Source organism: Salvia miltiorrhiza, chromosome 1, assembly GCF_028751815.1.
Source record: "Salvia miltiorrhiza cultivar Shanhuang (shh) chromosome 1, IMPLAD_Smil_shh, whole genome shotgun sequence".
Lineage (NCBI taxonomy): Eukaryota > Viridiplantae > Streptophyta > Magnoliopsida > Lamiales > Lamiaceae > Salvia > Salvia miltiorrhiza.
This window is the reverse complement of record NC_080387.1, coordinates 60,363,091-60,389,268: the sequence shown is the minus strand read 5'-3', so window position 1 is coordinate 60,389,268 and position 26,178 is coordinate 60,363,091. Positions and strand designations below refer to the sequence as shown.

The 26,178-nt window shown below is 34.3% G+C and overlaps 4 protein-coding genes across 16 annotated transcripts; 1 reads left to right on the top strand and 3 right to left on the bottom strand.

Moving 5' to 3' along the window:
* Nucleotides 1-2,854: 2,854 nt before the first annotated feature.
* LOC131000267 (adenylyl-sulfate kinase 3-like) lies at nt 2,855-6,331 on the bottom strand. Of its 6 annotated transcripts, XM_057926091.1 has the most exons (8): nt 5,974-6,094; nt 5,463-5,607; nt 4,972-5,121; nt 4,220-4,335; nt 4,039-4,123; nt 3,823-3,869; nt 3,594-3,735; nt 2,855-3,239 (listed from the first exon to the last, which is right to left on the bottom strand). In XM_057926091.1, the coding sequence occupies exons 1-7, from the start codon at nt 6,010-6,012 to the stop codon at nt 3,613-3,615; spliced, it is 705 nt and encodes a 234-aa protein (XP_057782074.1). In that variant the 5' UTR covers nt 6,013-6,094; the 3' UTR covers nt 2,855-3,239; nt 3,594-3,612. The 6 variants fall into 6 exon arrangements, 4 of the variants coding, with proteins under 4 accessions (XP_057782074.1, XP_057782090.1, XP_057782082.1 ...); XM_057926107.1 differs by lacking the exon at nt 2,855-3,239 and having other exon boundaries at nt 3,370-3,735; nt 6,090-6,331; XM_057926099.1 differs by lacking the exon at nt 2,855-3,239 and having other exon boundaries at nt 3,370-3,735; nt 3,823-3,860; nt 5,974-6,098.
* A 3,893-nt stretch (nt 6,332-10,224) lies between these two features.
* On the bottom strand, nt 10,225-14,437 carry LOC131000243 (uncharacterized). Of its 4 annotated transcripts, none has more exons than XM_057926070.1 (8): nt 14,198-14,437; nt 13,913-13,999; nt 13,375-13,506; nt 13,051-13,137; nt 12,863-12,970; nt 12,341-12,446; nt 12,202-12,259; nt 10,225-11,698 (listed from the first exon to the last, which is right to left on the bottom strand). In XM_057926070.1, exons 1-8 carry the CDS (start codon nt 14,286-14,288, stop codon nt 10,295-10,297), a joined length of 2,073 nt encoding a protein of 690 aa, XP_057782053.1. In that variant the 5' UTR covers nt 14,289-14,437; the 3' UTR covers nt 10,225-10,294. The 4 variants fall into 4 exon arrangements, with proteins under 4 accessions (XP_057782053.1, XP_057782029.1, XP_057782038.1 ...); XM_057926046.1 differs by having other exon boundaries at nt 13,051-13,200; nt 14,198-14,383; XM_057926055.1 differs by having other exon boundaries at nt 12,863-12,985; nt 13,114-13,200; nt 14,198-14,383.
* Nucleotides 14,438-18,798: 4,361 nt separating this feature from the next.
* LOC131000234 (photosystem I reaction center subunit IV A, chloroplastic-like) lies at nt 18,799-20,503 on the top strand. The gene is made up of 3 exons (XM_057926034.1): nt 18,799-19,283; nt 20,160-20,225; nt 20,315-20,503. Exons 1-3 carry the CDS (start codon nt 19,038-19,040, stop codon nt 20,417-20,419), a joined length of 417 nt encoding a protein of 138 aa, XP_057782017.1. The 5' UTR covers nt 18,799-19,037; the 3' UTR covers nt 20,420-20,503.
* Nucleotides 20,504-21,602: 1,099 nt separating this feature from the next.
* On the bottom strand, nt 21,603-24,287 carry LOC131000204 (glutaredoxin-C5, chloroplastic). 5 transcript variants are annotated; one of them, XM_057926000.1, is made up of 5 exons: nt 23,797-24,287; nt 23,593-23,666; nt 22,376-22,450; nt 22,074-22,100; nt 21,603-21,906 (listed from the first exon to the last, which is right to left on the bottom strand). In XM_057926000.1, exons 1-5 carry the CDS (start codon nt 24,072-24,074, stop codon nt 21,830-21,832), a joined length of 531 nt encoding a protein of 176 aa, XP_057781983.1. In that variant the 5' UTR covers nt 24,075-24,287; the 3' UTR covers nt 21,603-21,829. The 5 variants fall into 5 exon arrangements, with proteins under 5 accessions (XP_057781983.1, XP_057781975.1, XP_057781991.1 ...); XM_057925992.1 differs by having other exon boundaries at nt 21,603-22,100; XM_057926008.1 differs by lacking the exon at nt 22,074-22,100 and having other exon boundaries at nt 21,603-21,927.
* Between the last annotated feature and the right edge of the window lie 1,891 nt (nt 24,288-26,178).

Below are 26,178 nucleotides of genomic sequence, written 5' to 3'. Positions count from 1 at the left end.
TGAAAACGATTAAAAACACAGAGAATTTTACATGGTTCGGATCAATATCCTACATCCACGGTCAATTGGTTAGATTGACAACCACTAGGCTTGTGCTTACGGGTGTACAACAAACCTTACAACTGAAGATAGGCTAAAACTTCACTTGTCTTGCTTGTGGGGGCTGAAAACTCTTCGAGTTTAGACAACCGTCTATAACTCTATTTGTCAAACACTCTTTTCGCTCGGTTGAAAATGGGTTTAAACTACCGACTAAATCACAGAGAACATCCTCTCTATAATTGACATTTACCTAGAGGTTCTAAGAGAATATATATAATCAGATAACTGATTTTTGGCTTAGTGTATTATCTTCTTCGATTTAAACTATGGATAAGTATGAGTAAACTGACTTGCGGATTTGGCAGAGGTTTAGTAGGTGCTTGAATCAGTGAAGATTGAACTTGAACGTTGAGCCTATTTATAGGCAAAGTCTTGAATAGATCCGTTGGTGAAGATTGTCTTCAGAATTTTGTCGTTGTGAGACAACTTTGAATTTAGGCTCAAGTCTTCAAGTTTCTGATCCCCATGAGTCTGAAAGAAGTAAAGTCTTCTTTCTTGGAGATGGTGTTGTAAGCCGATGTGACACAGCAGGCGAGGCTTTGTGTCAGGATGGACGATCTCCTATCTTCAGCATTTAATGATTCTGTCCTACTGATGCTTCTAAAGTATCAGTCCGAGTATTATCAATTAGACTTCAGTGTCTTTCCTTCAGTCGGCTCTGCTGAACATGTATCTTCAGTCTTCTGCTTTAGTTAACAACCTTCATTCTTCAGTCTGGTGTCTTCAGACACTGGTCTTCAGTCTTTGCCGCTTCAGTCTAAATTAGAGAGGACTAAAACACTTAAGTCTATAAAGAGAATATCAATCTATAGAAGCTTTTTAATAGTTTTGGTATCATCAAAATCAGGAGGTTAGATATATCTTTTTGTGTCCCAACAATAATAATCTTTTATTTTAGACACAAATTTTTTTTAAAAAAATATTTAAACTGTGAAGTAATTAATGGTGATTTGTAAGGAGAAGACCTCTTGTTCAGAATATAAAGTAAGTTGTGCATAAAAATTGAAGAGAATTAGATGTCATAATTATTATATTTTAAAACTAGGTCATTAATTATTAATGGGACAAATGAAAATAAAAAGTAAGCTATGTATTATCAATGGGACAGAAGAAATGTTAAATTTCATCTCTTGATTTTATTTTTCTTATGATTGAGATTTTCCATAAGATAAAACTCATGTTACAAATGCATCTTTTACATTTATTAAACACAAAAAAATTGCATATTGTTGAACATAAATATATAGTATTAAACGTAAATATGCGTAAAGTAAATTAAATAAATTTATTAGTTTCTAATCTTCACTCATAAAATGCGCACTGTTAACATAAATTCAAAAAATTAACAATTTATACTATGTAGGAACTCGTCCCCTTCAATATTATGTTTAATGATAAATAAATTATAAAAACATGTGTAATGCCGACCACAAACACGCGTAATCCGCGTGAAATGCATATGGATCGTCCAAATTTTCATTATCTCATGAGAACAAAAATATGCATTCTTTGAAAATCGAAATATTATAGCAAATTCAACGATAACATCGATGTTGATAGCATAGCAGCTCTGATTTTTCGAGATTTGAAGCTATCTTGAAAACTATCAAATACCCGATAAAGAAGGAGATAATCACAAATATATGGATAAATATGAAGAATTATAACTCTATTATAAGTATAAAATGAATCATATTTCTACTAATTTTTTAAATATTTTAGCCTATAAATATGAGCATATATTCATTATTCAAAACACAACCTTGTAAGTGTAAACTTCAACTACAAATAGTAAATTATCTCGACCAATCCTATGTGGATGTAGATCTTTACGATCAAACCACGTAAATATTTGCGTTCTTTTAGCTTTGTGTTAGAGCTAATACTTTTAGACACAACACTATCAACAATAGTTTCGAGTAATACTCCCTCCGTCCCACGAATCTTGACACGTTTGGATTCGGCACGGGAATTAAGGAATTGTAGATTAATGTTTTAAGTGTGTAGTTAATAAAATATAAAAATGATAAAGTAGGAGAGAGAATGTAATAAAAGTGATAAAGTAGGAGAGAGAGAGAGAGAGAGTAATAAAAGTGATAAAGTAGGAGAGAGAATGTAATAATTATTACCCAAAATGAAAACGTGTCAAGATTTGTGGGACGATAAAAAAAAAAACGTGTCAAGATCCGTGGGACGGAGGGAGTATCTGTATCTTTAAGTTTTAATCGTCAAAATGTAAGAATAATGTCTTGAAAGTTGTTGTCCTAGCATTATAATTTTGGCCGAAATTTGGATTTCGAAGATAGTAGCTGGGATCAAATTTGACCGAAGTTTTTATTTCAAATGAATTTTAAATACTTATAATTTGAATATTTTCTTGGTCAAGGTGTTTTAATATGTCAAAAGTTTAAATTTTTATTTACAGTTGGTTAACTCTTCCTAAAATAATTTCTTAAGGATAATTTGAAAAAAATCAAATAAAAAATCGAATGCACGCTCCTAATACGAGTACAAATTAAAGGGGGAAATTTAATATTTTTATATAATAGAAAAGCATAATACTTGTTCACTCTAGAAGACTAACCCAGAAGCATCCATCTCACACAAATTATTGAGATATCAAAATACTTTTCTTTTTTCTAAGAAATCGTGCATAATTATGTAGCTTTAGTTTTGTCGGGAAAAAATTATGTAGCTTGAGTTGAGGTGTAATTTACTAATATAAAAATAATAATTAAGGGGTATCTGTGAATACTAAAAGAGATCATTCTTATTAGGAGAGATGAAACAACTGTTGACACTCTGGTCTAAAATGCTAAAACACAGAATTACTAGCAAAAAAAAAATCTCCGTGTTCCTCAAAAAAATTGAAGTTAATACAAGCATTAGACGCCATAGATGAAAGCAAAGGCTCAATACGAAACAAAAAGATAAAAGAGGAAGTGAAAGAGGTTAGGCTACAGAAATCCCAATCCCAACAGATCTGTCAAGAATCAATAGTGAAAGTAGCCGTCGTCGAAACCATTGATCACTGCTGCTCTTTTCCATGGCTGGTCTGGGCAATGATCCCTTCTAGTTTTTTCAACAATGAAAAGTAAATAAGGATTCAGCATATCTCAACTGCAGCCTTCTGTTACCTGTTGCGGCATGTTTGATGAACCAACATTCCCACATTAATGAGATGACAAACAAATACCAAAAACGTTTTCTAGGACCTACCATCCTACAATTTATCAATCAAAACATTCCCAGATATTCTTCCCAAAATAACCAACTAAAATTCATGCCACACTCTATATTTATATTCATAAAAATACTATAGAACACAAATTTTTTGGGCAGAGTTCCGTGTAGAGTAATCTTAAAAAAAAAAGAAAAAAGAAAAAAAGAGCAAGGTTTGCCCTAGACCTCCTCCTCCTCCTATGGTCACATTCTAATAGATACTTTTATCGTATGGCAATCAATCTATAATATCACAGTGATCATCTAACCTAAACATCAATCAGCGTGTCATTCAACAATTTTCATGCTCACTGGAGCTTCAAGATATCCTTTGTCTTCCAAGTATGAGACCACCTGCCCAGCCATCTCACTCGGAGTCGGGCACATTCCATCCTTTTGGGTTATCTCAATCTGCACAAACATCACAACAATATTTCAGTCACAGTAGGCCAACAAGAGGAGGGCTGATATGATTTATGGGTAGGCCAAAGTACAAACCTCACAATTCAAAGGTGGTTCATACGGATCATCTATTCCTGTAAACCCTACAACATTGTACACTCCCTTCAAAACACTGATCAACTTTCAAATTGCAAAACGACAACTTCAAGAACGAGACTTTCTTGACCTTGATATTTCTTTAACTTCATTTTCAAACATTTATAGGGGGGAAACAGTCCAGAAAACAACTCCGAATGACACATAAATATGCACCTTTGATCTTCCCAGCTCGTGCAAGTTTGTAAAGACCTTTGGGATCCCTTCCTTCACACAATTCTAAAGGCATGTTTAGAAAAACCTATAAATTTGCATTTTAGATAGATTACATCTGTCAGTTATCCTGTACATAGAAACACATGATCTTTGAGAACAAACTATCATAACAAAGCCTTGCCTCGATAAATTGTTCAGGCAATAATGCACGACAAGCATCACGGTCTTTACAATAAGGAGATATCAAGCTAGCAATGCAGATTAACCCAGCATCAGCAAAGAGCTTCGCAACTTCCCCTAGAGACAAAAACAAGCATGATTTATTGTTGTGTAAAACCAATCAAGCAGATTAACCTTGTGCAGGAGTGAGTAGTTCATAGTAAAGATAATGTTTTCTCACTATGTTTAATATGGCATACATCACATTCACTATGGCCACGGTCAGCTTTATGAGAATGCAGCAGATTTTGCGGTCAGACTAATGCTAGAAAAGAAGCAATCATAACTTGTCAAGCCAGCCATCCAGCACCTTAACCTCATGTTAAACACAAGAGAACAAATCGATGCCCTCATATTGTCATTATAACTAGTTCTCTTCACAAAGTAATGGCTATGAGATAGTTGTCTACAACAAGGTGGACGAGTGTATGTATTTGGCACTCTATGCAGTGGAACAAAATAATTTCAAGTATTTTTATACGGTGTGTACACCTGAACATACCAAATTAACGAAGCTTTTCTGTTTTATTATTACAACATAAATTACCTAAAGAGGAGCAGGATTTTTAATTTTACAACATGGATTACCTAAACAAGAGCAGGAAATCTTAGATGAAAAAAGATAGAACAACTAATTTGTATGCAGTCCAACAAAAGACCAAAAAAAAAAAAACAAGACATATACTTTTCAATTTCAAGTGACTGTTTACTTACCAACCCTGCGTATATTTTCAGTCCGGTCCTCTGGTGAAAAACCTAGATTTTTGTTTAGACCATGCCTAAGGTTATCCCCATCAAGAACATATGAAAGTTTCCCCCGAGAGTGCAATGTTCTACCCAGTGAGCATGCTAGGGTGCTTTTACCTGCAGAGATGATCAAAGAGCATTGACAAAAGACAAAGAACTGAAGATCGATTAAAAGGGTGGTCTTGTTAATACGACAACAAGACCACAATTTTGCAGCTGTTTCTATGAGCTTGATGTTCCAAATAAAAACTAAATTGGCTCCCATATATGATGATCCCATCATCTAAAAAGTGGTGATGACAAAAGGATGAACTGCAATAACACACAAGAGATAAGATGCTGTGCATATTCGACATGTATAGACTCAAGGCATGAATGCCTAGAGAACTAAAGCAGACTACTGGATGGATCATATACAATAACACAACGAAAAGTAGGAATGATCTGCAAATACTAACCTGATCCACTCAAACCGGTAATCCATACAATGCATCCCTGTTGATTAAGCATTTTTTGCCTGTCAGCCTTCCCGACAGGGCATTCGTGCCAGAAAATATTAGTTGAGTTTCCCACAGTAGACATTAGAAAAAATACTCCTTTATCCTGTTAAGATAGAGAGAAAATTAGATTCCAAATCTTGAAGAATGGATCAGAACAATATCTCAACTTTAAGGGCTCCATTTAGGATCCTATATTTTCAACTATTTGATAGAGAAATTTCGCAAATGAGAAAGATCTCAACAAGGCTTCCGGTACACTATGCGTTATACTAAGTAACAACATTAATCATACACGAGCAAACAAAAAAATTCATGAATTTGTGATAAAAGAAGATTAAGTTAGCCCCCATAGCTACTGCGTTTTTCCCTGCAAAGCAAACGCCAACCAAGATCTACATATTACAAAAAACTAAGTTGAAACTTATGCTCAATTTCGATTAGAAAAAAAAAAACGGTTTCATATCTCGACCAAGTAGGGCAAACATCGAGAGAGAGAAGCCGCATTCATTCTTCCCCAACATGATTGAGAGATGCAGAAAGCTTAGAAGCAGGATGAACATAATCGATAGTAAAGATGCAGGAAACCTTGAAGAAGCAGAAGGGAATGAAATTACCGTGGAAATTGAGAAGAAGGATTATTAAAAGAGAAGGAAGGAATTTGGGGATTGTAGAATTGAATGTGGACGTATTTTGCGAAGAGATCAGAGGATTGGAAATATTGAATTGAATTGAATTGCAGCAGTGGAAAAGAGTATGGAATGTTGAGGAATCCGACGTTGAATGCAAATTAAAGTCTCCTCGCTTTTCGGAAAATGTTTTCAATAAATACAAAATAGCGGAGCTGAATGAATATAGAGCTATATTAGGACTGAATACGACCTACCCACCAATTACGAATCATTAAAAACACATTTAAAATTTAGTAGTAGTAAATAAAAACAACATTCTTTGCAAATATGCATATTCCACTATAAATATTTAATTGTTATAAACAAAATAGAAGATAACGACTCATTTTTAATAATTTATTGCAAATTCATGTTCCTAAGGCTTGTCAATAAAAATGAAAATCATGTTCCTATGAAGTTATACAAATATATGAGGCACACTTACGTGAGCGCAGATTAGTAGAAATAAAGAGAGAAACATAGTGAAAATTTTGTAATAATATGAAGAGATATGTGACGATAATTAAATTGATATTCTTTAAGGTGCGTTTTCTTTGGTTGTAAATTTATCATGAGAAATAAATTTTCATCCTTTAAATCTTTCATTTATTTTCCTTTATTTCCTGTTTGACCCCTTATTCATTCCTCATTTACACTACAAAATGATGTGATAATATTATTCATCATTTGTAGTGAAAATGAGGAATGAGTAAGGGTTAAGTAGTAAATGTGGAAAAAGAAAGAAATGATTTAAATGGTGAAATTTTGGTTATCCCTCATTTTCTCATGATAAATTTACAACCAAAGTTAACACACCCAAACAAGTTATAATTTATAATCAAATTGTAATCACAAACTGGGGTATTTACCTTTCAATAAAGAGAATGAATACGCGGCAAGGCGATAAATACCAAAGAGGTAACGACAGACTGTGTGGTAAGTGCAATCTAGGACTGAGAGTGCACCAAGAGGTAAATAGAGGATCGGCGACCGCGTGGATGCAGAGAGAGGAGGATAGAAATGAGAGGATGGAGGGGCTGAAGGAAGGTGGATTGATTTTGAAGTCAAGAGAGGAACGATTTTTTTTTTCATTTGTTTGGAGGGAGGTATGTTACGGCAATTAAGTTTGATAACTGTTTAACTTTTATTAATTGTGAAATATAATACAGGTTTATATATAGAGAGAGGAATGTTATGCTACATACCTTATGTGAGCACCACTCACGTTTAGCCTTCGTTAGCATTATTTTTTTTTGTTTTAGACATTTATTTTTATTCTAATACTTCATAAATTGTTATTAGGACCATTAATTTTATAAATAACATAAAAATCAAAGTCCGATTTGTTCATATTCCCTTTAACTTCAAATAATTAATAAAAAGGACAAATTAGACTTTGATTTTTATGTTATTTATAAAATTAATGATCCTAATAACAATTTATGAAGTATTAGAATAAAAATAAATATCTAAAATAAAAAAGATAATGCTAACGAGGGCTAAACGTGAATGGTGCTCACATAAGATATGTAGCATAACATTCCTCTATATATATAAGGGGGTGGGTATTTTTCATAGACATATTATGGGGGTGGGTACTTTCCCCTATTAACAATATATAATACTATATAATTTCAATGAATTAGGTTATAGTGAGAATGACTATTTTTATGAGAAATGAGAATAACTAATAAGTCAATATAAATATACGAATAAGTTATTTGTAATGTAAGGATATAGTAGTTAGTTAATATGGTGAATTTTTCTTTCAAATTTAAACAACTATTCATGCATTACAAGTGTCTGATTCGTAAATTCATATTGGCTTATTCGTATATTTTATTAACTTATTCAATACTTTTCTATACAATAAATTTGAGTAAACTAATATCATCAATAAAATTGAAATATCCGACATTTCCAATTCATTATCATTTCTCACTACATTTGTGTAGTTGCTCATTCTCACTGGATCCATACTCTTTCAATAACTTAATATTAAATGCTATTGAGTGCTATTAATGGAAAATATATAAAATTTTGATAGTACCACGAAATTCAATACATTCAAGGTTGCTAGTTGCTAAATAATGTTAATTTTGTTGTATGTAAGGACAATATACAGTTCGTGTCCCTAATCATTATGATTTTTTAATTAATATCTAAATTTTTGTGTATTGTTAAACAATGTTGTCCTTATATTTTTAATCTGGTAGTAATAAAATTAAAATGTGAAAGATGTATATATCGTGCATCGCACGGGTGCTATACTAGTAATATATAAAAGGAGAGTTTTTTATAGGGTTGAAATGAATAGAGCTACTCGCAAGCTATTCGAGATTCGGTTCGAAAAAAGCTCATTCGAAGCTCGATTCGATAATAAACGAGTCGAGCTCGAGCCTAATTTCGAGCTTGAAATTTTTATCGAGCCGAGCTCGAGCTTGACAGTGCTCTGCTCGTTGAGCTCGCGAACATGTTCGAATTCGATTATTCGCGAACATGTTCGCGAGCCTGTTCACGAATCTTCAGCCGAGCCTTCAATCGAGCTTGTACACGAGCCTTAAACGAGTCGAACTCGAGCTCGAGTAACATATTAATTAAGAAGATTTTCTTAAATTCATAACAAATTCGAGCCTGAACATCATATATACAAACATTTAACGAGCCGAGCTCGAGCTCGAGCTCGAGCTCGAGCTGGAATTTCACATTATCGAGCATCACCCGAGCCGAACTCGAACCGAACTCGAGCTTGGTAAGTGGGTGACGAGCCGAGCTCGATCATCAAGATAAAAGCTCGAATCGAGCTCAAGCCGAGCTCGAACACCCGAATATTTAAACGAGTCGAGCTTGAGCCTGCTAGTATTTGGCTCGGCTCGGCTCGTTTACAGCCCTAGTTTTTTTCCTTCTCTTTCTCCCACCAATTTTTTCACTATTTTTCTCTCTTTATTCCTACTATTTTTCTCTCTCTTCTCTCTTTTTTTAATTCTTTTATGAACATCGTCAAATTTGATTCATTTTTTTTTAATATGAATCTTAAATATAAGCTCGTGATAAGATATTTAATATGATATAAAAATCATCAAAAATGATTTTAAAACGAATTAGTCATGAAAAAAATAAAATTTTTAAATATTTTATTCTCTCTCTCTATTATTTTTATAACTTTTTATTTACATTTGTGTATTAAAACATTTATTTATTTATATTTAATATTTGTATTTATTTATTTAGACATGTCGTTTAATTTCAACGTTCGTGCTGCTGCGATGCACGAATGAACATAATAGTTTACATATAATCACATATTGTACGATTTTTACATCATGGGGTGGAATTTTAGTATTGCAGCTGTTATAATCTTAAATTCACTTTGCAACTAGACAACCAACGGCAACTAAAGTTCATGAATTGTACTAGCTTTTAAGGTGATTTATCACTAATTTGTATTACCCCCAAATCTTTAAGAAAAATTAACAAAATAATATAGGCTGTTGAAGAACTTCGACCGATAATTTCATCACTCAAACAAAAATAGCACTTTAATTTGCCCCTAAAGCGATGATATATATATATATATATATATATATATATATTAGTAGTAATAATTATCAACAAGTCGAATGGGCTTTACATATTGGGCCCAACCCATTCATTGTCAAAACTCTTTGATGACAAAATTTTCAAAGAGTTAACATTAATCGTGAAGCTAATTTCTATTCATGTCCCTATTTTACTCACTATAATTCCTTATTTAAAATAATACTCCAATAAATAATAATTGAATTTACTATTTTATCTTATAACACAGCCTTAAATTAAATACCCTATCATTCCATGTATTTGGAGACCAAATTAATAATTCATGTGCAAATTCACAAATGTGTGAAAATTCGTGTCTTTAGATGCTATTACCTCTTATTAGTTTTCATATATCTATCCCATAAATCAAAGTTAACACGGCCTTAGAGTCTAGATTCTATCCCCAATTGGCCAATCCTATAACAAATATTAACTTGGACCGTAATTCCCCCAAACTCTCAACCAAACACCAGTTTCCAAAAGCAACGGTATTTTTTGCATTAACAATCTTACAAAAGAGATCAGTCTATAATCTATATACATCTAGAGCATATTTCTGTATCCCACTTCATTGTCATAATAATCAAAATATAGTTCTTCATCATCGCTATCCTGGCTAACATGATTGAGCAACAAAGGGCAGTTCATGAATGTATCAAGAGGTGAACGAAGAGTAGAGGAAAAAGGACAGTGGTCGAATGAACCTTCACAGAAAGAAGTAAATGATTCTCCAGGGGCTTCCTCCAGCAAAGAAAGGGAATACGAAGCATTCTCATTTTGTGGAAACTGCCAAGCATGAAAAACCGATGGATGATCTTCTGTGGAGAATTCTGGAGCTGACGAGCACTTCCCCCAAAACTCGCTATCAGGTGTGCAATCCCAGACCTTCTTAGGCCATCTTGGTTCTCTGTAAGGCAATATAATGTTGCTGTTAGCAAGAACATGGTCTGCATTTTTGTCCTCTGCCAAAGGGATGCATTTTGGACTGCAGGGAAAAGACACAGAAAATCGTCCTGGTTTCACCATTCGATACTTCACATCATCGAAATTTTGTTGAACCTCGTGCATTAAACAGCCAGTTGAAACATAATTTGGCAATGGGTTGAATAAACAATGGCTTGACAATATAGGCGAGGGGCAAAATCCTTTGGTGTCGAGCACATTATCTACTATTCCCTGCCCGGTACCACGATCAACTCTATCGTTTCCCAATCCAGAATTCCATTCCAGTGAGTTACTATAAGGTTCCTCTCTTCCATGCCTAAATATAGGACCAAATTCATCAAGATCTTTGAAATGAAATGCACCCAGGGATCTAAAGCTTTCAAAAGGTAAGCAGAAAGAATAACCACGCTGTGGGTCAGAACTATTGCATATACGACTGTTTAAATGTTGATCAGGATCCATGGTTTTGTTTTGACGATCACTCTCTTTATGGAAATTGGAAGGAAACCCAGGGTGAAAGCTATCCCATTGCTCGAGTATATTCGCACTTGATCTTCCACAATGATCCATAGTTTTTTGAAGATCACCCTCTTTATGATAATTGGAAGGAAATTCACAGTCAAAGCTATCCCATTTTCTGAGTACAATCTCACTTAATCCTCCACAACGATCCATGGTCTCTTGATGATCATCCTCTTCACGACAATTGGAAGTAAATCCAGAGTCAAACCCATCCCATTCTCTGAGTATAATCTCACTTGATCTTCCACAACGATCCATGGTCTCTTGAAGACCATCCTCTTCACGACAATTGGTAGTAAATCCTGAGTCAAACCCATCCCATTCTCTGAGTACAATCTCACTTGATCTTTCAGACGAAACTTTTGGGAGTTCCTTATGGCAGTTGCTTTTGTGGGACAAAGAAAGTCCCTTCTCCACATTTTCAGACTCACACATTGTGAGGGATTTACTACTTTTATCAGCATCTTCTTTTAATGAATCCTGGAAATTAAAGCAAATCAGAAATAATAATACTCCCATATTTCCTTTTTGATCTGTCCCAAAATGCATATCCATTTCCTTTTTTGATAAGTATACCCACACAACTCACTCACAACAAAAGTGGAACCTTTATTTCACTCACACTCAACCAATTTCTTAAAACCTGTGCTATTTCTCAAATGGGTGTGCATTTTAGGGACGGAGAGAGTAATAATAAAAATAAATTATTAACAAATACTCCCTCCGTCCCCCAAACATCTTCCTAAAGGAGAATAGCATGGATTTTAATAAAACTTAGTTGTGTATTTGATGAATGGAGAATAGGTCCCACAAAAAGTGAAGATTGTAAGAATAATAGTGAGTGCAATTATTTCCAAAAGTAGGTTAGGAAAATGTTTTGGGGACGGACCAAAATGGAAAGAGAGGAAGATGTTTGAGGGACGGAGGGAGTAATAAATAAATAGATGAACAAGCTTTGGAAAAGAGAAGTTAGACAAACTTACATTGTTCTCATTCACCTTAGGGATCAGCCGAGACAAGAGGAAAGAAACCAAATCAGACCTGAGAGAAATCACAGATGACTTGAAGGAAAATAATTTGTTTTATGCTGACAAAATATGCATCTGTTATTACATATCTTACTCTTTTTGATGGAGCTTTTCAACTTCAGAAGATGTAGTATGACTAACCCACTGGCGTAATCTCTTTCTCTTTTCAGAAAATAATCCTTTCTCTAGGCATTGATTCTCTGGACATGGCAAATCAAAACTACAAGATTATGATTGAGAATAAATTTATATGATGGGATTCAGATTGTATAATGTAATGGCATATTAGAACAAGAGATGGTGAATATATAATCAGAAATACATTTGATAGACAAGATATATGTCCCGTAAAGTTTCCTGGACGGGACAAAATGAAACTAATAAACTAAGGATCTTGAAATTTTAACTTTTGACAACTAATATTAGGGAAAGATGAACAGAGAACAAGATCCAACAAGGACGAAACGCTGAAAGAAAACAAAATTTCAGCAGAGCATTGATCGAAAGTGTTACTCAAATCCAGTGGTATATTGACACTAAGGACTCATGTTCAAATGTGCAGCATCTTGAGTGGATGATAATGCAAGAATTTGGGAAGTCAAATCACAGAGAAAACCTGACTTCTCTGTTGCTTGATTCAGCTGTGACGAGAACAGACATTGTCCGACAGGTGTAGCAGTCTCAGTAAGCAATGATGACCTTTGTTTGGTCTTGTGAGTCAGCTCTGCATCATTTGATACTGTAACTAGAAAGTAATAACTATATCACATACAACAATTAGCTCATAAACTAAAGATAGCAAACCTTTCCTTCTAAACTCATTAGATTCATCATATCTATTGACAGGAGGTGAAACGAAAAGCTTACGGCCAGATGGCCCTGCAATTTCTCCTGAAATGGATAAGTTGAAACCTTTAATGTCAGGACCAAGCTCTTCAGATTCTTTATTAGTCTCTGCAAATAATTTTTTGTGGAACATCAGAATGACTAAGATCTCTCTTGGTCAACCTTATTCACCATTTAGATGCAATTTGCTTTATACTATGTGAAATTTTCAGCACTTAAGTAATAGTGTTCTTTGGTCCAAATGCCAAGCATTAAATTTAAGGTTACAACCAAATATTTTACCTCTAAGAAGGTAACTGATTTTGGAGCTCTTCAACTGTTCATTTTCTTTATGCAGTGCACGGAAATGACCATTAGCAGCACCATCCTTCACTTTTCTAAAATATGCATATTCTGAAGTCTTGGGGGCACCACCTGCAAAACACACACACACACATATATACACAAAGAAAAAAGAGAAAGAAAACTGGTGCTTATCAGTCACAAGTAATGAGGCCCTTAGCATACTCCACACCTTATGACCAACACGTATTTCTAGAGTAAGATCATGAAAGCACTAATTGCTACAAGAGAGAACATTAAGGTTGCATGACTGCAGGATTTGACGATGAACTTGTAACTATGAATTGCAAATCCGTTACGATTGTTTGGATGGAGATTGATTTGAGATCCACCAGTCTCCATTTTTATAGTGATTCGGGAGGATATAAAAACTGGACTGGTTCAGGTGAATTTGGATCATTTTTCATTTCAAATCAAAATTTTCAATCAAAGTAACAAAGTAAAAGAACTTAGAAGCAAGTATTAACAAAGAACCAACATCTCGGAGACTGATCTGCTTCATGGCCTCCGGAAGAAGCATCTGTTTCAGCATCGGCTAATCTCACTCTCTTGGCCTTATTCAATTCTACAAAAACACAACAAAAATCGCCACCGCAAAAAACAAAACGTAACTAATCAATAACACTAGCGAAAAATCTGGGAGCTGAATGAAATTCTGTTGTACGGTATTTAGGTTGAGGAAGATCAAGAATCAAACTACATCAAATTGAAGGAAGTTCAAAGATGAAGGAAAAATCAAGTTATTGGATAGAGATCGTTGTACCAGACGGCTTCTGGAATCCACGATTTCGAGCGATGTCTCCGGTTGTCTTGGTAAGTGGAAATCCAGTTTTTGATTTGAATCTTCGTCTCATTGTCCCTCAATAATTTGAAAACTCAATTTGAATGTGAAACCCTAATATAGTGAGGCAAATTGAGGGAGAGATTTAGGCGCCAAATGGACAACCCATGTCATAATTGTCATTTCGTGGACATTTAAAACAGAACATTAATTTTCATTTTCAGAGTTTTTTTTTTTTTTTTTTTGACCTGAAAAGGGGAGCAGTGGGGTTTGAACTCGGGATCTCACTGTTCATACACAGGAGGTCGCACCGCTTGGTGTCCACTTGGGGACATTTTCAGAGTTTTTTAATGTATACAATAATGATGTATGTAAACATAGTTTTAGGGGAAATCATACTCCGACGTATTAATGTTCTCCTTTGTGAGGCGTTACTTTGAAGGAATAACTTTGATACATAAAAATAATAAAATTAATTTTTATTTAATTTGATATATTGAAATTTTGAAATATTCTAAAACAATTGATCATTTTAAATTAATTTTACTTGATTCTTATCTCATTGAAATTGAGAAATTGGAAAAATTCTAATTTTAAAGATACGAATGCCCAATCATAAAAGTAAATGTCCACTTAGAACTAATTTTGCTTGATTATTTATCCTATTGAAATGGTGAGATTGAAGAAATTCTACTATTAAAGATAAAAATGCTCAATACATTAATAGATAAAAGTAGTAAGATTAATCACTTATTTACTTTTATGGATTGAAATTTTGAGATATATTCCAAGACCATTGATTATTTTTATCATTCAAATTAGTTTTGTTTGCTTCATATCTCATTGAAAAGGTGAAATAGAAGAAAACTTAGAGCGCTCACATCAGGAGGCTCATCGCCCCAACTCGAGTCGGTTGTGGCTATGAGTCGGTCGATGCAGCTCCCTCCGACTCGAGGTGCGACTCATATGGATGAATCAGGGTTCATTCGTCCAAAATTTCCATCGCATGTCATACACGCACTATATTAAAAAAATAAAATTGAATTTTTAAAAATCTTATATGTCAATTTTTATATATTTTTTTTCCTTTTTCGTTCCAACGGCTATGCAACATTTAATATATATATATATATATATATATATATATATATAGAGAGAGAGAGAGAGAGAGAGAGAAGGGTTCAACAGAGAAGCTAAATATTGTGGAGAATAGAGAATTCGTAAAATAAAAATGAACAGATCTATAATTTTGTTGAACAAATCAATGTACCGCATGAATAACAATTTGCCCCGGGTTCGAATCCTGTTGGTGGCGAGTTTTTCTCTATTTTTACTAAATACGTCTGTTCATTATTTATGTTGATCTGTTCGTAAAATATATAGATTTATTCATAATGAATAAAAAGATAATTCTCTATTGAACTCAACCATATATATATATATATATATATATATATATATATATATATATATATATATATATAGGGTTAGGTTCAATGAAAAAGGCCTAAATGTAAGAAAGAAGAGAGAAGTAATCTCATCCATTGATCTTATCTAATCTAACGGACATGATTTATTCACGTCATGTCCAACGGATTTTTTCGTTGAACATTCGTGAACATATACAATATTTTTGGGGGTTCTGGGTTTCGACCCCCCATATGTTCAACGAAAAAATTCGTTAAACATGGCGTGAACAAATCATGTCCGTTAGATTAGATAAGATCAACAGATGAGATTACTTCTCTCTTCTTTCTTACATTTAGGCCTTCTTCATTGAACCTTGGCCTATATATTGTTCGCTAATATTTTCACCACGCCGCAAGTATACGGTGTAGTTGCAATATAAGGGAAGCAAGGTCGTATTCCACAAGGATTGATGAATTTAAACTTCTTTACACTATTAATAAGTTGTTTTTAATCTATTTAGACAACCAAAGTTCAAGAGGTGTTGATAACTAAAACAAAACTAAATAAAGCAAGAAAAGTAAATAACAATAACATAAACTTAGTGAATAAATTGGGGAATGACTTGAATGAAAGTTATCCTAGGGACTAGATTTCGATAGATCGTAATGAACTTCAATCTAAATCAATTTAAATCTTGATATGGCCTACTTATCTAGGGCGATCTCCCCACTAGTTTTAGCCCCCTCCCGGACGACTAAAACAGTAGATTACGGGTCATAATTGCCGTCCCCGGTCAATTTCTAACCTATAACTCCCAAGAGCACAAAGGATCAACAAGCCCTCACCCAACTCTCAACCTCCCGGTTTATTGAGATGATATGTATCAAACTCCTAATCTATTGTAATTATCCTCTCCCGATTCAAATCACAAATTAGAAATGCACAAAAGGTGGCCAACCAATCATACAAGAGATAAATCTAGGACTTGAAAAGATAACAATAAGCACAATCAAGATATATATTGAACAAAGAAATCAATCCATTACAAATCCATCTAATCTAATCCCTAAGATAAGAGATTTTAGCCAAGCATATTCATAATAAAAGCAAATCTCAAGTCATAAGAAAACATAAATAAAGATATAGAGAGATAGAGATTCATAGACAAATCCTATAATCTTGATCTTCAATCATGTAGTCTTGATGAGCTCCTTTCCAAGTCTTCCCAATCTTTATTTGATTTTGGTGTTGTTTTTGTGTGTGGAAGAGAGAAAAAATGGTAGAGAATGGAGGCTAGGGTTTGGGATTGGAGAGTTGGGGAAGATGAAGTGGGTGTGTTTGGTGAATGATGTTAGAAAAGAAGGGAAAAATGGAGTTTTGGGGCTAAAATCGCGTCTGGGGCCCACTTGGGGGAAGCCCCGCCCTTTTCCCGCGGTCACGGCCCGCATCCGCGGCCTTCAAACGTGGGGGATGCTCAGGGGACCCGCGGTCCCGCCCCGCGGCCGCGGATGGTGACCGCGGGTGACTCCTGGAGTCGGGAACAGCTGACCCGCGGTCCCACCCCGCGGCCGCGGGTGGTGACCGCGGGGTACTGGGCGTTTTGCACAGTCCGCTCGTTTTGCTCCGTTCTCCCTCGTCCGGACTCGGATTTGGTCGCCGTTTGCGCTCACGGATTCCTCTCGAGACGTACTTCAATCTCATATCTTCAAAATCCTCTAATTAATCCTTGATTTTTCCTGAAATTACTCCAAAACTACACCAAAACATCACATCTTCATAAAACTCAACATTATGGTACAAACACGCATTGGCAAACAAAACATGAAGGAAAATGACAACAAATCATGTGGAATTGAGGTACGAAAACCATGTTTGTCATATATATATATATGTTTTGTTTTGTTTTCTTCACCTACGGATATATGCCTTTATTTACTTTTTTTTTTGTTTGTTCTCCTATAAATACTATTCCATCCTATTTTCAATTTCACTATTCAATCTTCATCCATCTCTAATCTCTCATCTATTTTATCTCTCAAATTTAAATGGATCCCAACGACGACCGAAATACTTTCAATTATTTTTCGCCTTATTGGACTGGTGATCTCTACAACGACTACCATCCCAACCTATTGACGGTCAACTTAGGCGACGAGTCCCAAGAGACAGCCTAACGGATATGAGTCAGTGGGATAAATCACCCCAATGCATGGCATTGAGTCATAAGTGGTCCCAGATGTGGATGAGCCAGCAATTCAACATATGTAAATGCTCTTATTATTAAAAATACTCGATCATACATCTAATCAATCATGCAAAATAAACTCCCCTTAAAATCAATATGATGAGGAGTAAAATACGTACAAGCCAGGATTGCGACACGTGTGCGTCTATAATTAGAGGAATCTTAGAAGGGAGTATTTTCTAGGGTTAGAGCTATAAGAATCCCCCAAGCTGTATGATAATTGATACAGGGTTGCATAGTTATGTCTATAGGACTGGTAATATTCTAGCCATGGAGCGGTACACCCTTATCACTTGTCATCGATGTCAAAAGAGTACAAAATCCCGACAAAACTTGATAAGCCGCTTGTACAGACATCGTTACCTTGCATGAGGAGTACGTGATATAGTTAGAAAATGACCATATTACCCCTCTACCTATAAATAGTTTTCTTTTTGTTTTCCCCAAATTGTAATGTACGGTTTTCTCTCATTAAGAAATACCATTCGTTGTTTTTGAGTTGCTCTCGCTCTCTTTTATCCGACTAACTTTTGTAGGTAAATAAATAGTTATCAAACGATAGAATCTATCATTCCCGTTTTACCATTTAACACAATAGTTACGTATTGTCATGGTTAGTATTTTTCCTTTTCTATTTTGTCCAAAGTATATTTCTGGAAAAAGAAATCGATTACTTCCTCGTCACATCAAATTAGTCCCTTTTATTGAAAAATGATTTCAATTAAAGAGATATTCTTAAAACTAAAATAATTGCAACATGCATTTTCCAACAAACTAAATATCTACCCGCATTGCAGCCCAATATATTTTGTAAAAATACTATCAAGGTACAAATCATTACTGTCGTCTCCAACTAAAAAAATGAAAATAAACCTAAATGTTTAAAATGGGAAAGAAATAAATCATCGAGAGACAAATAAAAGAAAACAAATGCAAGTAAGATCACATTATCCAAACGAAATGGATAAGACATTACGTGGCACAACCCGAGTGGCTGAATCCAATAACTTAGATCTTCACAGAATTCATAGTCCATGAAAATACGATAATCGGATTTATTGAGATAATTTCAAATAATCCTCATTTACTCTCTTGAATTTGATTCTCATTTACATTTCAAGAGAAAATCTCGTCATAAAAATAATCCAAGAAAAAAATTTAAATTAAATGGCAAGCTGCAGTATGGCATCATGTGGATTTGTGGTGACACCTAATGTGATCTCTTCCGCCGCAACCACCCCCAAAGCCACCGTGCTCTTCTTCCCTTCCAAGAAAACCGGCGGCTCACGGCTGGTGGTCCGCGCCGGCGATGAGGCCGCCGCTGCAGCACCAGCGGCTGCCACCGCTACGCCACCGGCTGAAGCTCCTAAAGCGGCCAAGCCGCCGCCAATTGGCCCCCCCAGAGGCTCAAAGGTAGACTTAAATTTCTTGATTCATAAGTTGCAATTTGCTAATATTAGACTTTTAATTCATCATGTTGTGATTAGCCAAGCTATTAATAATTAGGAGTTGGACATGGCAAATGTGATGATTTGTTTATTCATTATGTATTTAAATTTATTACTCGGGCAATGGAATAGGAAGAAAGAAACTTTATTTTTTATTTTACCAACAATTAAATTATATAGTAATTATTCATTACTAACATCACATGCATTGTAATTCAGTTGTACTCAGTCTCTTTGTAAAAAGATGAGAGATCAAAGTACAAAACTCAATCCCCCCATCCTCCAACTAATTTATATTTGTACTTATATTTCTTATATTATTAATTAGTTAATTACGGTTAATATTTTTTAGTGAATTTGAGTTGATTCATTAAAAAAAGGAAATGTGCTTTGTATCTGGCGCCTGGTGAACTCATTTTATTATCAAGTATTTTAGCGTGGGCTCCTTTTATTTAAAATAGCCACTGACCAATGAATGATGTGTTTACATATTTTAATTAGTATTCATAAATTAGCTTGTTCGACTAATTTGTGTTTCAGTAGAAATATTTATGTCATTATTCCGAGCATGATTTTATTGTTCACTGTATATTATTGCTAGTAATAAATAAAGTCTTCATTCATAGCATTAATATTGATCTCTAAGGAAAGCTTGAATAATGAATACGTTGCAAATAATATAGCGTTGCTATATTACAAATTAGTTCATTCATACACCCACGTCATACGTGCATAGCTCAAATTCATCAACTATTACCAGAAATACTTTTGAAAATTATAAATATAGCATTAGACAAAAAATTTGATCTAAATATTAATTCGTTGCATTTGGACATGCCAGGTGAGAGTTCTTAGAAAGGAATCGTACTGGTTCAAAGGTGTGGGTTCTGTTGTAGCTGTGGATCAGGTGAGTTTATCAAGAAAATTTCCATTTTGCAATGTTTTATAAATTAGGATATTTTGGTAATAATAAATAGTATGAAAATGTACGTGTAGGACCCGAAGAGCCGGTACCCGGTGGTGGTGAGGTTTAACAAGGTGAATTACGCAAATGTATCTACCAACAACTACGCTTTGGATGAAGTGGAAGTCATTGCATAATGCTCTTTTACTTCTCATGTGTATTGTACCTTGTCTGTGTGTGTGTGTGTGTATTTTGCAATGATCAAAATGGGTTTAGTTGTATTCCCTAGATTTCAACACAACTTTAGCCACTACTAGATTTCAATCACTTAACACACTCAAATTGCTAAAAAAAAAGCTCTAACAACAAAGAGTTGACAAATCATAAACATTTCTCCAACACTTGATTCATTTGGGTTTGATTGTGTCATAGTTCTTCGGAATTAGGTTTATCGTTGTTGATATAATCTATACGGGACAATCTCTCCAAAGGATACCAACTTATAGCATTTGCATTAAAATGGGTAAATACCAAAACAGGTACGATTACATAAGATAGATATATCTTACCCTCTCTCTATATATTTTTTTACCCTGATAACCCTCTATATATATATTTTTTACCCTGACAAAATTTCAGTTCTATCACACTTCAAAATGATAGTCAAATATCGATTAATCAAATAGATCAACGGCATATAATGAATTTAGAGTCAGAGTTACAATAATGCATAGTATCTTACATCATATTATCAATAAGGGAAATTTCGACAATCTACTTTCTATAAGAGACGTTTACTTTGCATGATTGAGTAGTTTTAACCTTTTAAGTGTAGGATTTCTCCAATCACATCCTTTCAATGGAATAAGAAAGAGTAGGATTTGTCATCCGTCGCACAGTCTTTAAATTTCTTTATTTACTTATGTAATTTATCAAAAAAAAAAGAGTAGGATTTCTCCAATCACACACTTTCAATGGAATAAGAATCCGTTTAATCCTTCAAAGTTAAACGCACCCTTAATAGATAAAAAGAATAAGACTAATCCCATATTTACTTAAATAGATAAGAACTTTGAGATATCCCAATGCCCTTGGTTATTTTTATCATTTGAGCTAGTTTTACTTGATTCATATCTCATTGAAAGGGAGATTTGAAGAAATCCTAATTTTGAAGATAAAAATACTCAATCATGCATCTTATCAATCATGCAAACTAAACGCCCCTAAAAGATTTGCATCAGGGTAATCATTGACATATAAATTAATCTAAGTGATACCTCTTTCTCTTCTCTTCCTGACGCAGAGCTGGTTAGGATATGGACATCATTCGCATACAAACAAGAGACACTCAAAAGTGAACAATATTGAAACGGAAAGAGGTGGTTGGAATCGACTCCTTTTCTTATTATAATGTGTTTCAATGTACAGAGGCCAACCCTTTGAAATTACAGGACTATACGAATTCAAATGCTAATATATGAGGGGGTTGTAATTAGCCATAAATCCCAAGCTTTCCAGTAAGAAATGGGATGAGTTAACATACCTAAGGGCTGCTGATAAATTAGCTCGATTCTCATCCGATGAATAAATCCTTTGCCGCCAAGAAACTAACTCTTCAACTTCATAGCACCAGCTTCTGATAGCAAAGGCTGGAGCTCCCCTTTTCTGTGCATCTTGATGGTATCTGCAACCCAAAACATTTGATCTATTGATTACTTGATATTTGATGCTTCAATGTGTATATCAATGAAAACCATATTATCCTGTCACTTAGATCAATCGATAACTTAGTAATTTTCCCCATCTTTCCATAAAACTCGTTCATCATAACATGTGTTTGTAAGAGTGTACCTGTACAACCACCGATATGCTTGCCCCCTGTCATTGAAAGTCAATATCAGACTTATCAGTTACAGGAAGTAGAGACTAGCAAGCAAAACAATGAAGCTTGAGAGTAATCATATTCAAACATCACAACTTTTTGTTCATCAGCAACCTCAATCTTCTATCCGATATTAATGCAATTCATCCCAAGATCACTTCATCAGTGTTCACCCTGTCCTTTAATGCAAGGACAAAGACATAGTAATTTCTGACATTGACCTCAAGTTGTATATTCGTCACATCATAAAAGTAAGCTTGTGCATTCATACCTATAAATATATTAGGAACGGTATGCTGTCCAGTCAGCCGTAGCAGAGTCTTCTGCAGCTGTGGTCCCTGGGGACCTGTAAGTGATACGAGTAAGATGAGAAAATGTATTTATTAAATTTTAAGCCTACTGGTAATTTAAGTATCACATGTTACCTACTAACCAGCATAGCATGAGATCTGTTCATCATCAGAGATATTTACAAGAGCAATTAGGTGGTATAGGTTTATTAAGAGAGGTCAGATGACAAATCAAGGGCACACAATGATTTTAATATCACTTCAATTTTTTTATTAGTGAATAACTGATCATGCATTCTGTAGTAAAATGCAATTGAATCAGAGACATAGTGTCTCACTAAATAAATTTCTGAGCAATGTCTTCTAAAATAGGCTATTAGTACGAAGCAAAAGACATGTATGGGTTAAAATGAAACAAGTGCCTAAGACATCTATGTGGTTATCAGTAGAAAATGAATAAAAGACTGGAGTTGGGGTCTAAATTTAAATTGGTGAAAGTGGCAAGCTGTAAGAAACATGCATCACTTCTGTGTATCTACCCTAGAAAGTGGGAATCATCTCTTACAATTCTTAAGCACTTTACAAGACATTGAGAGAAAAGCCTTGGACAAGGATCTTGTAAACAAGAACACCTCAGCAAAGGTTGGTATTGAGAAGGGACCAAATATGTAAGACGAATCTCAGCTTTTTCAGGAAACGGAATGAATCTATTGGGATAATGGTACATAAGTTTCTTTTCTTCTGTGTTGTTAAATTAATGTTATGTGATTAATAAGTATACTTATCAACACTTCCACCACAGTGCAATGGAGATCCCAAAACTGAAAGATCATCATGCCCATAGCATTATTAGCATCATCAAATCGCAAAGTTTTGAAATGCAAATTGCAACAATCATTGAATAGGAATACAACAAAAACATCATGAATCAGAGTGAATCTTTTTGCAATAACAGCCAATTATTTTTAACACTCACACAAAACTGTTAAAATTGATCACCTTCTTAAATCTTCTGACAACAGAATTGTCAAACAGTTGAAAGGATATCATACTAAAACACTGACTCATAATCAAATGCAGTCCATGCTAGAATTACATAAGTAATATTTCATCAACTCAAAAATCAAAACATACCCTCTCTCTCTCTCAAAAAAAAAAAAAAAAAAATCAGTAATTAACCATGAATAGAAAAACATACCTAATTGATCCAACTCAATCACAAGTGGCTCCACACCAAGCCTCTTAAACAAAGATTTCACCTCAGAAGAGTACCTTTACACCACAACATTCAATAAACACACTTGAAAGCACAAAATTCCACTCGAAATAAACAAATGCAAGTCGATCATTAAAAAGCAGGAGTCAATTTTCATACAAACAACCCAATTGATTGCAAACTCACGAGCACCAAGTCTTGGAATAAACAACAACGGGGTTTTCGCTAACAGTCTTCTTCACACTTTCCTCCATTCGGGCCCCAAATGTAGCAGACATGGCCCGAACCACGGCAAGGCACTTCTTTCTCGGCCCGTTTCTGCAAAATAAGGCGACGCTGTCGGCGCCACAAAATGATATGTGATTGGTAAAGATAGAACCGATTCCTGTAGAAATTGAAGGAGGGGAGATCCAAATTTGTTCCAAGCCTCCTCTATTCCATGGCCCGGCAGCCATTAAAGCCATTTTCAAGAATCAATTTTGAGCTCTGTTTCGCCAACCGATGATAGTGTGCTTTCCGTTTTGGGCTTCTCAATTTTGCAAGTGATTATGACAAAAAAATTTGGTTTAGAATTATTGCGGAAGCTGGCTAAAAAGGGTAAATCTCGACGTGCTCGTCGCCAGAAGGTGTCACATTTGTTGTGTAGTTCAATCAACTCAATTGCACTTCACCTCTTCGTTATAATAATACTCCCTCCGTCCATCAAAGAACTTTCTATCTTTCCTGTTTGGGATTTTAACTTCCTACCTATTTTTGGACTATACCCCACTATTTATAATCCTCTTACTTTTCACTTTTCATAACTCCCAATATTAATTATAACACATTTTCACCACTCCCAATACACTCAAATACCTTTTATCCACTATCAATATACTTAATAATATTTTTTCTTAAAACCCGTATCACTCCCTCGTAGGAAGTTCTTTCATGGAATGAGAGAGTATAAAAATACATATAAATGATAAATTACACGTGAGGAGAAAAATCAACCAGAAATCGTGATTCGTGATTGGTCAAATTTAGTGGAAATTAGATTAGATGATAAAAAAAGAACCAGAAATCATGCCAGGACAAAAGCTTTATCTTAATTAGCATTCATCAATTTTCATGAGAGTTTATTATTACTATTTAATTAAATTTTATTAATTATAATTAGAATTTAAATTTTTTTTTTGAGAAATAATTAGAATTTAATTGAAATATATAAACCGTGCAACCGAATTGACCAAAAGTGCCTCATTGCTCGAAACTGAGTTTAAAATTCAACCGAATTTAATTGTAATGTTTTTTTTTTTCTGTTACGACTTACGAACCATTTAGTTATATTGATTTGAGCTACTCGAAATTTAAAACTATCGGTTTGATATTTAATTGTATTTTTATTTTAATTAATAAAAAGTGTATTAATAATTTAATTAACTTATTTTTTATTAAAAAAAACTAGCGACTTAAGTAAATACTCCCTTAATCCTTGAAAAAATACTATAATATATTTCTAGAATAAAATAAACTATTTAAAAAAAAAATCTGATTATTGAATTTGTATATATATATATACCCATATATATTTAATTTAGTATATTTTAAAAAATATTTATGCTGGATTGACTCAAATAAACTTGTATTATTTGATGTGTTTGATAAACTAAAATGAAACTCGACTTAATAATAAACTCATCAAATATGAGTTTGATACTATTGATTCGATTGGACGGCAACCGATCGAATGTCAGAATACGTCGACTATGATATTAATCATTATTTCTTTAAATGTGTTGAAATAATAATATTGCACAAAGAAATTCTAAAAATCCTGATATCTGATGGCCAAAGCCCAATAATGCGAAACATGTCCATCTGGGCTTGGAATTGGGCTCTCTTTATTTAAAGCTCGTTTTGATAATAATCTATAACAATTAACAAGCATGTGAGTATTTGATAAGATTTAAAATTCGGGTCAATCTCAATAAGTTAACGCAGCAAATAAATATGAATATCAAAGTAGCTGAGTTATACTCCATGTTAAACCAAACAAGTATAAGCCTAACTTTTAAAGGTTTATGGATATGAGACTAGTGTGCAGCCCAGCCCATCAAATAATAAAGCAGACTTAGGTCTCAACTTCACCAAAAACTTTAATTTATGTTTTCTAACATTTTTCTTGAGTAATTATAGATATTTTTTTGAAGAATATAAATGATGATTGAGGTAAATACCATGATTGAATTGCAGCTGCAGAATTGAGTTGAATGAATTTATTCTTAATAATACAATGTATTAGTTGTTAGAACTGTGTTACAATAGAGGAACCAGATCAGAGTGGGCCGATGCAGCTAGCCCAAGAGGAAGCAGGCCCAAGTGAAGAAGAAGACCCAATTGGAAAAGAGCAGCCCAAGCGCACGAGAGCTCCACCTGTGAGATACCAAGATTATGAAATGTATTAGGGTTAGGGGAGCTTGTCGTTGTCTGAGATGGTCCCCTCGTTTATTCTCTTTTCTGGTAGTTAGAGCAGCTGTTCTGTGGCAGTGGCAACGGGCATGTTGGCCCTCATTTCTATTTAGTAGT

What these genes read in the sequence shown, in the direction of transcription:
- LOC131000267 (XM_057926091.1), bottom strand. Translation starts at nt 6,012, where the DNA reads ATGAATGCGGCTTCTCTCTCTCGATGTTTGCCCTACTTG. An exon ending in TACCGGTTTGAGTGGATCAG is followed by an intron (nt 5,122 to 5,462) that starts GTTAGTATTTGC and finishes TCATCTCTGCAG; the next exon opens with GTAAAAGCACCCTAGCATGC. An exon ending in TGCCTGAACAATTTATCGAG is followed by an intron (nt 4,124 to 4,219) that starts GCAAGGCTTTGT and finishes GCAAATTTATAG; the next exon opens with GTTTTTCTAAACATGCCTTT.
- LOC131000243 (XM_057926046.1), bottom strand. Translation starts at nt 14,288, where the DNA reads ATGAGACGAAGATTCAAATCAAAAACTGGATTTCCACTTACCAAGACA. An exon ending in TGGATTCCAGAAGCCGTCTG is followed by an intron (nt 14,000 to 14,197) that starts GTACAACGATCT and finishes GTGTTTTTGTAG; the next exon opens with AATTGAATAAGGCCAAGAGA. An exon ending in GAAAAGCTCCATCAAAAAGA is followed by an intron (nt 12,260 to 12,340) that starts GTAAGATATGTA and finishes GATTTCTCTCAG; the next exon opens with GTCTGATTTGGTTTCTTTCC.
- LOC131000234 (XM_057926034.1), top strand. Translation starts at nt 19,038, where the DNA reads ATGGCAAGCTGCAGTATGGCATCATGTGGATTTGTGGTGACACCTAAT. An exon ending in GCCCCCCCAGAGGCTCAAAG is followed by an intron (nt 19,284 to 20,159) that starts GTAGACTTAAAT and finishes TGGACATGCCAG; the next exon opens with GTGAGAGTTCTTAGAAAGGA. An exon ending in CTGTTGTAGCTGTGGATCAG is followed by an intron (nt 20,226 to 20,314) that starts GTGAGTTTATCA and finishes ATGTACGTGTAG; the next exon opens with GACCCGAAGAGCCGGTACCC.
- LOC131000204 (XM_057925992.1), bottom strand. Translation starts at nt 24,074, where the DNA reads ATGGCTTTAATGGCTGCCGGGCCATGGAATAGAGGAGGCTTGGAACAA. An exon ending in TATTCCAAGACTTGGTGCTC is followed by an intron (nt 23,667 to 23,796) that starts GTGAGTTTGCAA and finishes TGTGGTGTAAAG; the next exon opens with GTACTCTTCTGAGGTGAAAT. An exon ending in CGTTCCTAATATATTTATAG is followed by an intron (nt 22,101 to 22,375) that starts GTATGAATGCAC and finishes TTTCAATGACAG; the next exon opens with GGGGCAAGCATATCGGTGGT.